We start from the raw sequence: 17351 nt of genomic DNA, 5'->3' as shown, positions 1-17351 counted from the left end.
GTCTACAAACCATACCTAGCCTATTGTCCTTTATTACACAGCTAGAAGAGCATCTCTTATCAAGAAGAAGGCGATTGGTGATGCCTGACAAACTCTCTTCTCTAAATTTTACCACTAAATTTCGATCTAGGCAGGTCACCACCAAATCTTTTTGGAGGTGATGGATAAACCAGGTTACCCTCACAAGTTTTAAATCTCATGGCTGTGTGGTAAATATTTGTAACCCTGCTGTATTACAAAGTATGCAATGCTAGAAACAAGCAAACGGCACGCGTACAACTCTCACGTAATAAAAAGTCGATTAACGCATCATCGCTATATTTTTATGGTCTACCCAACACTTGCAACAAGTGTAATACGCAACTCCACCCCACACTCATGCTGTATGGCGTTATAAAAGGACCGTCGCGTCAACACTCACAATTGACTAGCAGCAACACCGAAAGGAGATTCTACTGAACCTTGTCACGAGAAAATACACAATAAACGTCACACATACACGCTCACTCATACAAGACGTTTCGAGCGACATTTACCAACGTGGATCATATTTTTTGTGATCCTTTCAAATAATTATAGTCTATTTTTCTAATGATTGCGGATCGTTTTAAGCGCACAAATTAATTCGGCACGAGACATGCAATAGGATTGAAGAGAAGGTCAAAAAGAAAAATCAAGAGTAAGCTGATATTTTCAGCTGGCTTCTGTTATAGGTGTTGGTGCTTCACGTGCGCTTTTCACTAAAGCGCTTAAAGCGATCCGCCATCGTTAAAAATAGACTCTAGCGTTGCATTTTGCACGGCATTTTGTTGAAAGGCGTGGCAATGCTCCCTAAAAACTTCAGAATGTGCAATCCATTTGCGTCAAGGAGTTCAGATTTAAGTATAAGTTAACTTATCCTAATACAATACCGCAAAAATGCAAATAATTATCTACAAACTGAATACAATGCACAGGAACGAAAGAAACCATACCATTTCCCACTCATCTTACCATTCATATACAATAAAGCGATCCTTTGCATCAATTGTCATGAGCAGTTCACGCAATTTCTAAGCATGAGCTGCATTTCATCGCACAGTGCACACGCCAAACAATACCATAAATATATCCACACATTAAAACTGCATGAGAAATGTCCTCATTGAGTATCGGCACAGATGCCAGGGAGGAATTGAGAGTATTGTTCACATGCGCATAAGTAACAAGTTTGGTGGTTCATTGACGCCGTCGTCTACACTACGAATTTGATTTTGTAAGGAAGACACAGGCATTTTGGCACTAATGCAAGGGACAATCTTAGTGAGTTCATTAGAAAGTAATGCATGCAGAGATGTGTAAATATTAAAAACGGGAATTCTTAAGAGCTGTTGAGAAGCGAAACATATTACTTGATCGAAATTCAAAACAGGTAAGTGATAAAAGCTAGCAGACTATATCACACTGTCATTCGAAAACTGAGCGACGTCAACATTTTGGTAATAACTGCATTCACTACCCATAATAATGCGTCACACAGTGAAGTGCTTTAGCAATGCAGTTAAAAATCATACGCCACTTTAACAAATTATTCCGTTCGCCATGGGCTTCGCATTCAACGAACCTCCAACGCCCACTTGACGCGAACATACGAGTTTGGCAAATATTTGATTAATACCACCTAGTGGCCTTTACAATGGCTTTAGATTTGTCGAAAGCCTAGCAATATATCAATTAATGGTAATGGAAACAGCTGCAGCAGGCTTCAGGCTTCCACGTCGCAGTCGTTCGTGAGTTAACGAAATCAGTCAACAGAGCCTCGCAGTCAGTCATCCGGCACATTCCTGGAGTCAGTCAACCTTCGAGGCCACCGAACAGCCAGCGCCAATCAGAAACGAGTGCTCAAGGCCACCCGTCTCATTCATGTCGCCAGCGCCAATCAACGAGCTTTCCTCAAGGTCATCATACGCTGCTGGGAGCCAATCAGGAAGCTCCCCTCAAGGCCAGTGAGCTCCATCAACCAATGAAACAACTCCCCTCAAGGCCAGTGAGTTCCACCAACCAATCAAACAACTCCTCTCAAGGCCAGTGAATTCCACCAGCCAATGAAACAACTACCCTCAAGGCCAGTGAATTCCACCAGCCAATGAAACAACTCCTCTCAAGGCCAGTGAAGTCCACCAGCCAATCAAGCAACTCCCCTCAAGGTCGGTGAATTCCACCAATGAGAACACACTCCTCAAGGTCAGACGCGCAGGCCGGCCTGAGCCTGGACGATGCGCGCGGCGTCCTCCCGACCCATAATGCGCAGAATGTTGATGAGTTCCGTGCAGGACGACTGTTCGGGATGCCGCGCCTCCCACAAGTCCAGGATCGGCTCCGTCGGAGACTTCTTGGTGGCGAAGTAGTTGACGTACCTGTGGTGAAAATAGTTGAGGTTTTAGTATGCGGCAGATAGGAATAATGACTTGTTTAAATGAATTTAAGCAGCAAGCAGCAGCAGAAAAGCAGTTTCAACGGCAATCACATTACAGTCCACACAACTGGCATTGTTGAGAGACAAATGAACGCTTTTAATAATGAGTTGAGCGTGATGCAAACACCATTTAGCTATAAACTTCGCAGTTGCGTGCGATTTGGGGGCTTATGACCACAAACTGCTCGATATCAACAGCAAAAACTAGATGAGTGGAGAATGATGGTTGGTTGTGTATCAATAGGGTACATGGAAGGCTGCGAATGTCTATTTTGGCGTCCAAAGAAAGACATAAACCACCACCCCTGCAAATACATCTGTCATAATAAACAAACAGCAATAACATTTCCCATTCGATAATAACCAATCGATGCAGGCATTAAACACAGGCAGAGGAAACCACCCTTTCATTGCCTGCTGACAGCTTTGTGACCAAGTTATTCAGCATATTACAAATTTGGCTCATTGCCTACCTATTGACCTGCATCATCTGTGCCAGCATTCTCCAGTCGTTGCCGTAGGGATTCGGCGGGTTCAGACACTGACACAGTCGCTGCTTGGTCTCGGCTGATAACCTGCCCACGGCTCGCTCGGAGGAGAACGTGGAAGACGCTGGGGCTGGTCGAACTGGAGGCGGTACGCCAGCCTGTAACGCACAATAGCCAGAGGTCAGACCACGAGCAAGGTTATGTCAGGTCAGGTCAGGTCAGGTCATGGTCATGCGTCAGACCAGGAGGTGGTTTAATGTTGAACCATAGACCTCTTTACCGCAGAGTGCAGCGGTATACAGTGTGGTCCATGGTTTAATAATTAGGCCAAAGGTGATCATAGGCTAGGTAAAAAGGTCGTCAAGCTTAAGTTGAGGTCGGTATGAACTTGATTGTTGAAACTTTTAGTACAAAGACGATTTAGTTAGACGCCAGTCCTGGTTATTTCTATCAAAATAACCACCACCCAGTAAGACTTATGATGAAAAGTTATTTTTAGAAGTACCAACCGCCTTCTTTGCTAGACCAACGGAAACAAAATCGAAGTAATATCGCATATATGAGCCATTAGTTTCAATAAAAAGCACAACATCGCTCGAGCTCGAGATATTTTTAGTTGGCGCAATACGCGCAATGCGCAATACGCTTTTTACTTTTTAGTGTTTGGCAGGCTGACTTATGAAGCCATAGTCGATCTCAAACTACCTTTTGACACAAGTCTACATGGTTGTTCGAGCATTGTTTGATAAAACGTGGTTCCGCCCCAAGTGAATAAAAATCTTAACATAACATAACATAAGTTACATAACAGACAGACAGACAGACAGACAAAACTTTACCTATTCCAGACCATACTGGTCCATAAAAAAACCCTTCACATCATAAAAACACACAAAAACACACATGCTAAAAAAGACACACACTGCAGCCTAAACACAGGGGAGTCAGGTGACATCCATGTCTGCCCTTGTATACAGCCTTCCCAGCCATGACCTCCTGATCCTTGACTGGTACCTCAAACTGCTCAAACATATAGCTGCCATGATACCGTTATTGCTCAGATCAACCCTTTTCATGAATTTATATATTAAGCCTCTAATGACAGCCTCACACGAGGGTACTCTAAAGTATGCACAGGTAGCACTGGTACTCTCAAACTTTGATAGCCCTAAGGTCCTTTTAAGAAGGTTATGATAACTAGTGACAAACCTCTTCATAGTTCCTTTTTTGAAACACCACCACAACTGCGAACAATACATAGGCTTACAATGAGCATTAAACAATTTCATCTTTACATCAGTACTACACATGTGAAACTTCCTCAACATTGCGTTCCCTTGGCGAAGCAAGACACGAGTCTGATTCTCTATGTCTGCATCATCGGACAAGTTATCAGTTATGTAGTGACCTAAGTACTTAACTCGATCTACATTGGCAACCGGCACCCCTCCCACATAAAAGTCTCGTTTTCGTACATTCCGCAGAAAATCTGAACTACAGCACATTGCACAACTCTTTAGGGCATTGTACTTAACATCATGAGATATTCCAAACTCAGTACACACATTAAGCAAACGCTGCAATCCTACACTGGACGGTGCCATCACAACTAGATCATCTGCATACATTAAGTGGTTTACAATTCTTTCTCCAATATAGCAGCCTGTACTACACCTATTGAGCAGTGAACTCAGGTCATCCATATAGACGCTGAAGAGATATGGGGACAGAATCCCTCCCTGCCTTACACCATTTGACACTCCAAAGAACTCTGAATATGTGGATCCCCATCTCACACACATCTTTTGACTAGTATACCAAAAAGACAATATTCTAACTAAACATGCTGGTACTCCCCTGCGGTTCAGCTTATCAAAGAGTAGACTGTGGTTTATTCTGTCAAAACCTTTACTGGCATCAAGGAAGCATAAGTGCACATTGCCCTTCATAGATCTATACATACTCACAACTTCCTTTAGAGCATATACACATTGATCTGTACCCATACCCTTTTTATAAGCAAATTGATTATCTTGAGTACCCAAGAAAGGTTTTAACTTTTTGAGCAAAATGATCTCATACACCTTACTGATGATACTGGCTAATGCTACTGGCCTGTAGTTATTCATCGAACTGATGGAACCAGCCTTATTCTTTATCACAGGGACTAGAACTACTTTCATCAAAGAGTCTGGCAACTTTCCATGAACCATGCAGGCTGTGAAACACAGACTCAGTAGAGGTACAATTCGACCTGACGCATTCTTTAAATGCTCAGCAGAGATCCCATCTAAACCACACGATTTACCTATAGCTAGCTCCCTGATGGCAGCATCTACCTCATCTACTGATACGAGAGCACTTTCGCAGTCCCCTGAAATATCCTCACTCAATTCATCCATCTTACTCACAACAGAGTTAAACAGATCTTGAAAATGTTGTTTCCATAAAGAGGCAATATCCTCTTCTCCACGTACCCCTTCCATCATAGTAGGTCTAGGTACCTGTGAGCCACTCATTACCCTCACTTCCTTCCAGAAACCTTTGGTGTCCCTCTCAACTAACTTTTTGGCCAATGCTTCCCTGCGTAACTCATTTTCATGCTTCTTAATATATCTCAAGGCACTTTTAAATCTAACCTTGGCCTCCCTGTGAGCTTCATAAACGGGGCCCTGTCTCGGCTTACCAGCCTCCTTCCAAGCAATGAAATTCTCCCTTGATATATCATATAACTCCTCAACATAGTCATTCCAGCCAGGTTTGGAAGATTGAGCACCATTCTCCCTCCTTCCCGCAAGTAGCTCTTGCCCAGCTTTGCTGAGACAATTCACTACTCCTTCATACAACACAAATATGTCCTGTACATGATTTACCTCTTTACAGTTTCCATCTGCACATTTCACAGCCTGTGGGATTTTCACTTTCTTTAAACCAGTATAGCGCCTTTTGGGGCGACTAACGGAGCGAGCGAGGGGGTGAGTCTTGCACGTGCGAAATTTCGAGGGGGTACCTCCAACTGACTTGTGCACGGCACCCTACTGACCGGTTTCTAGCGATGTGCCAAATTTGAGCACAATCGGCCCAGCCGTTCTCGAGATCTGGGAGCGGCACCCTGCACGTGCGCACGTGCAAAATGGGTCCCAACTGACTTGTACACGGCACCCTACTAACTGGTCCCTAACTGTGTACCAAATTTGAGCGCCATCGGTCCAGCCGTTCTCGAGATCTGGAAACGACCCCTGCACGTGCGCACGTGCAGCAGCACCCCAACTCTGGCACATGGATATGCAGTGCCTAGTGGGTGCCTACCTACATACCAACTTTCAGCGCAATCGGCCAAGTAGTTACCGAGATATTGCAACAATTACAAAACTGACACCTCTTCGTTTTGCACGTGGCACGTGCATAAGGGGTCACCCACATGCATCGGGAATAGTCCAATACTTGGTAGAAGGAATGAAGCTACCCTACAAAAATTACCGCATGTAAATCGGTCAAGTGGTTCCTGAGATATAAGCCTCGCAAAAGCGTCCGCACGGCCGGCCGGCCGGCCGGCCGGCCGGCCGGCCGGCCGCTCATACTCAGAAATTTCCGTTATTCTACGTAAGACTCCGCTCGCTTCGCTCGCTCCGTAATAATGGTCTGTAGCATTTCTATACCTCGCTATGTCCTGTTTGGTTACTCTATCCCAATCAACATTCTTACTTCCAGCCATCTTACTCTCCGAATGACTAGGCAATTTGGGTATATTCAGATTTACACTAACAGGCATGTGATCGTCTTGAGCAATGCCATATCCTATCTCAATTGATGATATGATCCTGTGCATGTCCGCACTACACACTGCATGGTCTAGCCAGGACACAGTTCCCCAGCTACTTGAGACGAAAGTGAAGCTATCTGAAGGCAATAGCGCTTGACTAGTGTTAATGAGTGAATGCTCCTCACAGAACTCAATCATATACTTTGCAAACATAGCTTGTCCTGTCTGTCCTAGATTTGCATTCCAATCACCTACAAGGATATATGATGTTGAGCTTATCCCTTCTATTATGGAACTTAGCTCTCCTAATTTCTCGATGTAGTCTAATTCATTTTCTACACACTGATAAGGCAAATACAAACTAAGAACAAAGAACTGTTTGTCGTCAATGGATACTTTAGCTCCTATGCACCAATCAACCTCAAAATGAACTGGTTCGATACAGCTCTGCAGAGACTGTTTGAATAGAATTGCAACTCCTCCAGGAGCATGCCCAGTACACAGTCTACTCTGTAAGTCAGCAGTAGCTGTTCCAAAACCAACAAAGTCTGGGTGTGCATTATTGAGGCTATACAAATCCTCTTTAAACAACCAAGTTTCTTGTAGACATATCATATCTGACCTTTCAAGCAAATATTCCATATCCTTACGAAGGGAAAGTGCACACCTGTTCCTTGGAAAACCATGACAATTGTAAAAACTAAGTTGCAACATAAAAAACTACTCTAAAAAAGTTCTAAAAGTTCTAAAAAAGTTCTAAGTGTTTGAAGACTGTCTACTTTCCTCCCGTGTGAGATGAGTCTCCATCCCCACCCATAAAACTGCCCTTCCACCAGCGTACGTAAGCTCCCTCTGGCCATACTGCATCATCCATGAACACCTTTGGGTTTACACATTCACACATGACATGAAAGGAGTGATATGTATCATACCTCGTTTTAACTGGGCTAACACTCACTTCCAGATGAAGTCTCTCCTCCAGATACCTTTTAAGCATGTCACTACTAACACTGGTATCAAAACGAGAAGCAAAGACACTGGCATATTTAGCCTTCACCACCTTCTTCACCGTTGTTAGACCAGACTCTTTCACAGAGCCACTTACGTGCCTCTTTCCAGCTGGTCTCAGCTTGCCACCGGATGCATCACTCTTTGCATGTGCCACTCCATTCATGGGCATTGCCCTGAGTTTACCATTTACCTTTTCCATTTTCTTCCACTCATCCACTTTACTCGCATAGCTCTGCTGTTGAGGTCCACTTGTGTTACCCAAACCCAGAGCGGCTGTCACTTTCACAGTTTCTTCACCTGCCTCACTGGCACGCTCGATGGCAACTGGCATCTTCTCAATCAGGTGGCCAGTGACTGCCGTCCCTGCATCACTATAGATGTTTGGAGCAGAAGTAGGTGCTGCCTCAGTCTGGGTTGCGGCCACCACCCCTTGAGCCGTCGCTCCGGTGGGATCTTGCCGACCTCCCACCCTGGAAGTGGTCTGCTCACCCAGCACCGATTGCAGGTCACGGATTGTCTGAGCTTGGGTGTTGAGCCCCTCCTTCAACAGGCCGACTTCTGCCTGTGTCTGCTTAATCGTATGTAGCAGTGACGACACGTCCAAACTATTAAATGTGACTGGTGGAAGCGCCTGCAACTTATGAGCCACAAACGTAGGCAGGTCTGGGCCTTTCTCATGTACAAACTTGACGATATCGTCCATATTCTGTGTTGCTTTCTTAGGCCCCTTCCTCGTTACCATCCTTGGCATGGTCTTGTCCGGGCACAGCTCATACAGCATTTTCTTTGCTTTTTCTATTTCATCCTCAGCAAAGGAATCCAGACATAGCTGGCAGATGGCCTCAGGGGGCAAGCAATCAGTCTTGTTTACCACAAAACACAGCAACTCGTTAATAACAAGGCCAGATGCCCCAGATGCACCAGTGCTAGGCCCTGCAGAATCGCTTTGCGACAATTGCGGCATATTCGCCAGGCAGGAAATCAAAGATTCCTCACCTAATTTTCATCAAACGGTTATCACAGGTTATCGTACCGTTTTTCAGTACTTGCTTCTCAACTTCAGGTTATAACAGTAGGTACATGATATTCTTTGTATGAAAGGTCGCAAAGGAAAATTAAACGGTGATAAATTCCACTTTTTCTGTCGCTCGAGCACCTTGTCTCTGTTTTGATCAAATGAGAGTGTGTTTCCCATCTGATTAATGTAATTACCAATACAAGTAGCGTTTAAAGGGACCCTCCCACCTTAACATTAGATTTGAGTTGAGATAGCCAAAATGGGGTCCCTGGCTCACAATTACCGGTTTCGGCACTCACAACATCGAGAAATGCCTTAAATCGGAAATATTGAATTTCAAAATTGCAGCATTTTGATTCAGAGGGGCTAATGCTGAGGAATACCCCTCTGAATGTGTGACGTCAGCGCAGATATCTAACGATTTTTAAATGTTTGACTAAAACGTTTTGTAGCACGCGGTGGTATATGCTATTTGCGCGCAACATCTGCCGCAAACGCCGCACTTCTAAAATAAAGTCGCTAGGAACAGCGGAGATCCCCAAAAAAGTAAACAAAAGTAAAAGTCAAATATCTTGAAAACCGGTGAATATTTTTCGGTGAAATTTGGTAGATATTCGTTTTCGCTCTTTCTGAACCGAGCGACATCACTTTCATGCCAATTCATAAACTTTTTTGAAGGTGGGAGGGTCCCTTTAAATATAGTGAATACCATGACATCACCACACTCCACAACCCGTTCCAAACTCGCTCTATTACCTGACTATCCCCATCGCTTGATGACGTCACACGCAGAACCTGGCGTCGGATCTGGCTGCACCGCTGGTACACCTGGATCCGACCCGAGAACGCCAGACTGTCACGTGCCGCCGCGTGTCCCACGTGCTCCAGGCTGAACGACACGTGCAGCAGGGAACATGCACCGCTCCACACGTGTCGGAACGGGATCTCCTGCAATGATATATAAATATCAATTAATGCACGCGCTATGTCAGGGAATGATAGTTCGTTAGCACTATGTTTTAGGGCCTTGGCTAGCACGGCCTATATGAGAGAGCCTATGATGAAAATATCACAGAACACATTCATTCCTCATAGCCCCTCTTTCTTCAGAAGGCCTTCAGAAGACATGCTGTAACTTGCAATGCTATCCCTGGGTACTGACTTGTTGCGGGGGTTGAGAGCGACACTTCCACCCCAAACTGAGGTCCTCCAGAGCGACACAGAGACCTGCGCTGCCACTCTGGTACGGCAGCGTCTTCGGCTTGTCCATCATCCTGCCGCCCAGGCGCCGCTCCAGCTGACAGACGCTCTGTGGAAAGAAGGGAAGGGGAAGATGTCAGATGCTGTCGGGGGAAGGGAAGATGTCAGAGAAACTGTGTGTGAGCGAAGGAAAGACAATGTCGGAGGGAAGATGTCAGACACTCCGTGTGGGAGTAAAGGGATGATATCAGACACACTGTTGGGTGTCATGACTCATGAGAACAGGGCCGCTAGAGATCAGGAATGAGGGCCAACTAACGCAGTGCATGTCTCGATGCCACCACACCGACATATTCTGACATCTCCCATGAATCCCCCAAGTTGGGGAATCAAAAATTCCCCAACTTGGGAATTCAAAAATTCCTCCCATGATTCCCCCAAGTTGGGGGAATCATGGGAGATGTCAGAATATGTCGGTGTGGTGACATCGAGACATGCACTGCGTTTGTTGGCCCTCATTCCTGATCTCTGGCGGCCCTGTTCTTATGAGTCACGACAGAAATGCTAGTGGCTACCTTCTTTCCATATTCATTCATACGAGGACATTTGTTGTGTATGAATGAACACAAGCACACTACAAACGAATGAGTCAATGAGTTGTCAATGTGACGAAGAAGGTCATGTCTTTGAAAGGTTGCGGCGAAACATCGGCATATAAGAAAGGACCACGAAGCTTCACTAGCTTAATTAAGCAGTAACTACGAATCTTTCAAGTTTCATACGGTCCTTAGCCAAAAGCTAGGAAAGCTAAAAGCTAAAAGCTTAGTCCTGTCCTTAGCTTAAGGCTGACTATAAAAGTGATAATCTAAGCAGTCACTATACACTAAAAACTCACACAAATATGCCAACTAAGAGAAGATTACATTCAAACATCCAGGCTGTTCAATCGACCCCCTACCACACAAAACAAAAGCACCTAATTACACTATGATCTCAGTGGGTCCGATCCACTACCCCTATAAGCACACCTATACTACCCCCACCGTTCCGTGCTTCTATCCTCAGGATACTGAAATCCTTCTCCTCCACGCCGCAGCCCCCCTCCGGGCTGGACAGGCAACTTTATCTCATGCGGGCTGCTCCCTTGGAGCGGCACCGCTGCTCCCGAGGGAGCGCACCCCGTAGCCGGGTGCAGTGAGTGCCTTGGGGCTGGGTGGCCTGTCCTCTGGACGGGCTCAGCCCCGGCGACTCACTAGGGTGCCTGCCCAGACCAATGTCTCCCCCTATATCCTATCATCCTCCCGGCTCTGAAATGGTCTCATTGGACCGAAAGGGCCTAACCCAACAAAAAAAAACTACCCCCACTATACACCCAGAGTAAACACACCCCCTGTTCCCCCGCTCCTTACGTCCAGAGCCGCGCGAGTATCGTCCATGATGTAGACCCTCACACAGGACTCTGTAGCTGACACCACGCGGGGACCAAACGCTGCCAAACGGAGGTTCTTCACTGCCGGGGCTGTCGACAAAACGGAGAGATCAGTGACTAAATGCGTCATTGCAGGGCGACGGAGGCATTAATGCTGCTGATTGGGTTCAGGAAGTCAAGCAGGCCCAGCGCTGCCGACCCGAGAAGGCTATTTTTGTTGTAATTGAGGGTTATCCACCAGTAAAACGCCTTTTGGGCGAAGAACGAGCGAGCGAGATAGTGAGCCCTGCACGTGCGGAAGCGCGAGAGGGTGCTTCCAACGGGCTTGTGCAAAGCACCCTTCTAACCGGTCGCTAGCGATGTGCCAAATTTGAACGCAATCGGCCCAACCGTTCCTGAGATCTGGAAGCGGCATTCTGCACGTGCGCACGTGCAAACGGGGTCCAAAATGACTTTTGCACGGCACCCTACTAACTGGTCCCCAACCGTATACCAAATTTGAGCGCAATCGGCCCAGCCGTTCTCGAGATCTGGAAACGCCCCCTGCACGTGCGCACGTGCAGTAGCACCCTAACCGCAACACATGGGAATGCATTGCCTGGTGGGTGCCTACCTGTATGCCAAGTTTCAGCGAAATCGCCCCAGTAATTACCGAGTTACTGAAATGGGAACAAATTTGGCACCTCTTATTGTTGTATTTTGCACGTGCACTGGGGGTGACCCACATACATCGAGAGTATCCTATTTTGGGTAGAAGGGATGCTGCTACCCTACAAAAATTACCGCAAGTCAATCGCCCAAGCGGCTGCTGAGATAAGAGCCTCTCAAAATCACTACTTTTGCAAAACAGCTTGAACACCCTTGACTTTTCACGTGGCACGTGCCACCACGGTCACTGAGATGTATCAAAAGTAGTAAATTACGGGGTAGAAGGGATGGGGCTACCCAACAAAAAAGACCGCAGGCCAATCGGTCCAGCGGTTGCTGAGATATACGCCTCTCAAAAGCGTTACAGGCCGGGCCGGGCCGGGCCGCTCATACTGAGCTTTTTCCGTTATATTGAAAAGACTCACTTCGCTCGCTGCGCTCGCTCGCTCGTAACAAGGCTGAAATTCATTAGATAATGCGCAGTGCGCGATCCATCAATAAAAGCCACTGAAAGCCGTAAAGATATTGAACAGTTAGAGTTACCAGATGCGTTTTGACATGAATGAATTCTATGTTTCATGTTGTATGTTACGTGTTTCATTTCTCACAGTTTTCGGCTGTCCAACTGTTTTTTCTTTATCTCACCAGTGCATGGTTCTCCAACTAGTGCCAGAGCCTGCAGGCAGTCTGTGAGAACGTAGGCTTTGGCCTGGTCCAGCTGCACGTAGATCGGCGTGTTGATGGTCTCCTGACCTAGAGTCACCGCGCGCTGAAAAGGAGACAGAAATAAAGAAACTGCGGTTAACAATATCAATAATCATACTAATTGATGTTAGGCTATACACTCAATCGACTGCCAACAAAAACTTTCCATTTCCGTAATAAACATTGACTTCCTTGATACCTTACAGTAGGTAAAAGGCAACAATACCTATGTTATATTTATTATTTAACACAAGAGTGTATCATATTGTTTCTTTAAAACCATCTAAAATCCTGACAGGAATAGCATGAAATTGTTTGTTTATTGGGGCATTATGGGGGCGTCAACTACAATGATCATTTCGCAACATCTCCCCAGCCAGCAAATCAGAGCTTTCCCCGTACGGGGAAGCCCTATGGTGGGCTTAAAACGTACTTGGGGAAACCCCGACCGTTTGCCTGGGGAAAACGGAGCATTCGCTTGGGATTTGAGATACTTTGTACGGGGAACTAGTGGCGCGGGATTCGTACGGGGAAACGGTATAACTACCCAAGCGTTCCCCAAACGCTCCCCAAGCTACACCCGCACCGACTATGTTTAGAGACAATTGTCAGTTGTCACTAAAACAGACTAAACTAAATAAGCTAGACTTCAGCGATCAAAGGTAAACTATCCGACCCAGGTAGACCTACACCATAGAACTACGCCAACTTCGCCTCACCTGCCACTGAGGAGTCTCATCTGCGGGACTCTCGCTAACGTGCACAGACGTCAGCCAAGACGTCTTCAGATTGGCGCAGTGGTGAAAGCCAACGACGACAGGCTTTAGGAACTGCGTACCCGGAGGGCCCACCAGGATCACCGGAGACAACAGTGTCTGGTTTTCTGTGAGAATGGGTCGGGGAGGGTCAACTTCGGGGATAATGTCAAACAGCTTTTACAGAAATGAGAAATGCGATGTAAGCGCTATCCGGTTGTGCATACCTTTGAGGAAGTTCGTGTTCATATTTGTTTATATAGACGTAACATTGATACGGTGGCGGTAATTGGGTACCTCACTCTGATACCTTGCGTTAGAAAAGAACGAAACAAGCGAGCCAAGTGAAAACCGTTACAAATCATAGTAACTATCATATAAAAGCATAACATCTTTCATGGGGCATCAGACATCTATCGCAGCAAGTATTTTCTTTGCATCCCTTAAGACCATATACCACTTCCCAATCTCACTCACCATTTAGTTGCGGCTTCTCTCGCGCGTCACTGGCCACAGCCAGATATACTTCCTCGGCCTGTCCGGTCGGGACGGCTCCCTCGGGAATTACCAGGGTTACACCGGCATTGGGCAGACTGAGCACCGCACCGGCAGAGGTCACTGGAGGGGCAGGGAGGTTCACTGTAAGGTCACCTACTATAGGTCACTGAGAGGCAGACAGGTCACTGTGAGGTCATAGAGGTCACTGTTATGTCAAATAGTGGAGGTACCAATAGACCGTCACAGGTCACTGGAAGGGCAGAGAGGCTACTGTGTGGTCATAGAGGTCGCTGCCATGGCACGACATATTTGACTAAAGTGGAGGAGTCACCGTAGGGTCAAAACGGCGGCGGTCAAATTACAGAGGTTACGGTAAGAATTAGGGCGATATATGTCAATGGTCATTCCAAGATTAAGTGGACCAGCGTGGAATAACTCAAATGGGGTTACAATGACGAGATGCTATTGGTGTGGGCTAGAAGAGCAGGCAACAAATCACGGGTTGTTCAAAGCAGCCAGAAAAAGATGTTACAAGGCGAGGAACATTCATTAGAGTGCAATCATTTTCCCGCACCACGCCGCCAACTAACCTGTGCCAAATTCGAGGTTGTCTGGGTTGACGCTAGATGGCAGTGGCGAGGACAGCAGCGATTGACGACACGAGGACGGCTCCGCGTCGTACAGAGAATTCGGACGAGACGTGGCTGAAATGAAACAGCTCTGTTAGATGTCATAGGGCAAAGGTTGGAAGGAACATTCAGTAACCCTCATGGAGTTGCTGAATGTACGATAGATTGACCTCGTCAATATTTTCTGCCATATTGGACCTACTAATCAAAATGACTATTCAATCTGATCACTTTGATGACCATGGAAGTTGATTCCGATTAAGCGGTTTGAGACTCAAGATAACTCAGTGAGCGGATTTGGGTTCGACAAAGACCACCAAAAAGTATGATCTATAGGCAAAATGAAACACGTTCCGTTCGAAAGATGTTACGCTGAAGTTAGGCACTTCGATTGTATTGCAGGCTGCAAGACAACAAAGTGACATAAGTGGGGCAGAAGAGCATAAGTTTCAACAGAACAACACCATAGGTAATTCGGCGGGCGTGCTCTCGAGCAAGAAAAGAAAGAAAGACGGAAAACAAACAAGATAAGCTGCGTCCAACTCACGTGAGCTGCAGTAGGACGACGAGCTGTGATGGGGCGTGCTGCGGGAGCCGGCAGAGCCGGAGGAGCCAGCGGAGCGCTGGGAGCTCCGGGAGCCGATAGAGGGCGCGTCGGGAGCCGCTTTAGAGGTGGCTCCGACCGGCCCGCCAGGTGGCGGTAGAAGCGGTTCGTCGTAGAGGGGCTCGGAGCGGCCCAGCAGTCCTGAAACGAGCCAGAGAACAGACGTGAAGATGATACACAGGTTAACTTTCGCGTGCTGGCAGGCTTCTAGAGTACCTGTAGGACAAACACTAGTTCGGAAGTTATTCATAAGGTCTTGATCTAATATCATGGGATAAGAAGAATGCCGTTAGCTATCGGGCATTTCAGGGTATCCATTGAGGGTAGATTTTATGTATTCTGTCGCTTTAGCTGCTTCTTTGACGCAAAGATACAACTTGAGTTGAGTCAATGCTAAAGCCTATCGTGGCATACAAGGCTCGTCAACTTGTTTGACCTCATCCTGGATGCTCTCAGTAACTTGCGAAATATGGGAGGTGCACTTCTGCATGTCCTTTTCCGACTTCATCTCTTTATTCAGCACTTTATCACTTTTCGGCGTATGTCCTGTCTCCCTATCACCAGATGCGTTAGCTGACTCAGCACCATCTTCGCAACCATCGTGAGTCACTAGCCTCACGAGTCACGACTCAAACATCACGAGTCGTGCCGGACGAACACGGTGACACGCACGGGGACGACAGAGTCGTGACTCGACCCACGGTAATGTGACTCTAATGTGCTGAATATATGTAGCGTGGGTACGTCGAAGATGCATTATGGAAGGACGAAACACCTATCAGGCAAGGTCGCGATGGCTTCCAACAATCGAGTTATCGAGTCTATCTTGCTTGACATTGTTCTTGAAACTGGCCATGGGTGGAGAAAAGGGCACATGCATACGCAAAGAGCTATGTAAATATGCACACAAAGAAATGTAAATTGGATGCTTGGTTCTATGCCAATTTTAAACATACGAGTGGCAGACTTCCTTCAGCTGTTCAACAATCGTTCAGTTGCTTACAATCGTCCTCAGCACCATCTAAAATGATTGTGTTATCTTCTACAAACATCAACTTGCCATTGAACTCAAGTTATCTGAGAGTCTGTCTATCCATCCTACATGATCCACCCTACTACCTACCTAAGCCTTTTCTTCGTGCAAGAGTAAATACGAATTTTCATCGACTTGTGAGAATATCTGGCAGCGTTCGCAAGCAATAAGCACAGAGTCATATTTACATAAACCTTTTCATTGACAAATGAGATCATCGAGCAGCATTTCGCATGCCATAAGCACAGTTACCAGGTCCGTTTACATATCACACAGGTAGATTAGAGGGTGCATATTGACTATTATAGTCTGACAAACCTAAGAAAGAACAGATTTAAAGCGCAAGCGCTGTTAATGTACGGGCTTTTATATTGCCCCATATAAATACGAGAATATTTCTATTCTCTCACAGCTTTTCACACACGTTTCTCCGAACCATACATTGCAAGTGATCAGAACACGTGCAGGATTCAGGCGCTTTCTTAGGTTTGTCACACTATAGTTATCGAGTTGAACTCTCACCGGTTCTCCGATAGCCGGCGTCCAGCCGGTTGTAGCCGTAGTCGGTGACCCGGCTCGGGGGCGTTGACCCCAGCCCAGAGGTCACGGTCGCCGTCAGGTCAGGCGTATAGCTGAGCGGCTTCTTGTTGTGGTCGTAATACTTGGACTCGTAATCTGACGCAGCCAAGAGACGCAAATACAATGAAAATAATGAGGGAAATAGCAGATAACATTTCATCATTATTTTTTTTTTTCATTTCATTTTCCCTACAGATTTCAGTTTATAGAAAATAGCGGCGGTTACTTGTGTTGAACCTTTTTTTTTAGAAGCAACCTTCTTTCTGTATTGCTATTTTGTAAACACCACAAGCATGTCAAACATACACACTTCCAAAATTATTTTAGCCAATCGTGCAATAATTCCCATTACCCATCTCAAGGTTCCAGCTTCTTACCTCTTTCCGTCAGTCCGTACATGCTCTGTCCCCTTCCCTTCCTTCTGTACAGCTTCAGAGCGAGGAGGGCTATCAGCGGGAAGACCACCAGAGCCACGGCCAGACCCACGTACAGCGCTACGTCCGACCTGGCCACTGCGCGGGCCGCTGAAATACAGC

The 17351-nt window shown here is 46.3% G+C and overlaps 1 protein-coding gene across 4 annotated transcripts in view; it reads right to left on the bottom strand.

Annotated features, from left to right (window-relative positions):
* Positions 1-301: 301 nt before the first annotated feature.
* The window catches only part of LOC122370832 (netrin receptor UNC5C-like), a 39301-nt gene continuing 22251 nt past the window's right edge, over positions 302-17351 (bottom strand). Inside the window, exons 7-19 of one of the 4 annotated variants that reach the window (XM_043346767.1) lie at positions 17193-17339; positions 16759-16911; positions 15147-15344; positions 14561-14674; positions 13950-14090; positions 13437-13600; positions 12658-12781; positions 11686-11688; positions 11345-11454; positions 9898-10044; positions 9492-9683; positions 2929-3101; positions 302-2396 (exon numbers count right to left, since the gene is read on the bottom strand). In XM_043346767.1, coding sequence (XP_043202702.1) covers positions 2225-2396; positions 2929-3101; positions 9492-9683; positions 9898-10044; positions 11345-11454; positions 11686-11688; positions 12658-12781; positions 13437-13600; positions 13950-14090; positions 14561-14674; positions 15147-15344; positions 16759-16911; positions 17193-17339 — 1838 coding nt within the window. In that variant the 3' untranslated portion in view covers positions 302-2224. The remainder of the gene's footprint in view (positions 2397-2928; positions 3102-9491; positions 9684-9897; positions 10045-11344; positions 11455-11685; positions 11689-12657; positions 12782-13436; positions 13601-13949; positions 14091-14560; positions 14675-15146; positions 15345-16758; positions 16912-17192; positions 17340-17351) is intronic. The other 3 variants (XM_043346765.1, XM_043346768.1, XM_043346766.1) reach the window with 3 other exon arrangements.

This window comes from Amphibalanus amphitrite, unplaced genomic scaffold (assembly GCF_019059575.1).
Source record: "Amphibalanus amphitrite isolate SeventyFive unplaced genomic scaffold, NRLGWU_Aamphi_draft 001172F_arrow, whole genome shotgun sequence".
Classification (NCBI taxonomy): domain Eukaryota; kingdom Metazoa; phylum Arthropoda; class Thecostraca; order Balanomorpha; family Balanidae; genus Amphibalanus; species Amphibalanus amphitrite.
This window is presented reverse-complemented; position numbering and strand designations above follow the sequence as displayed.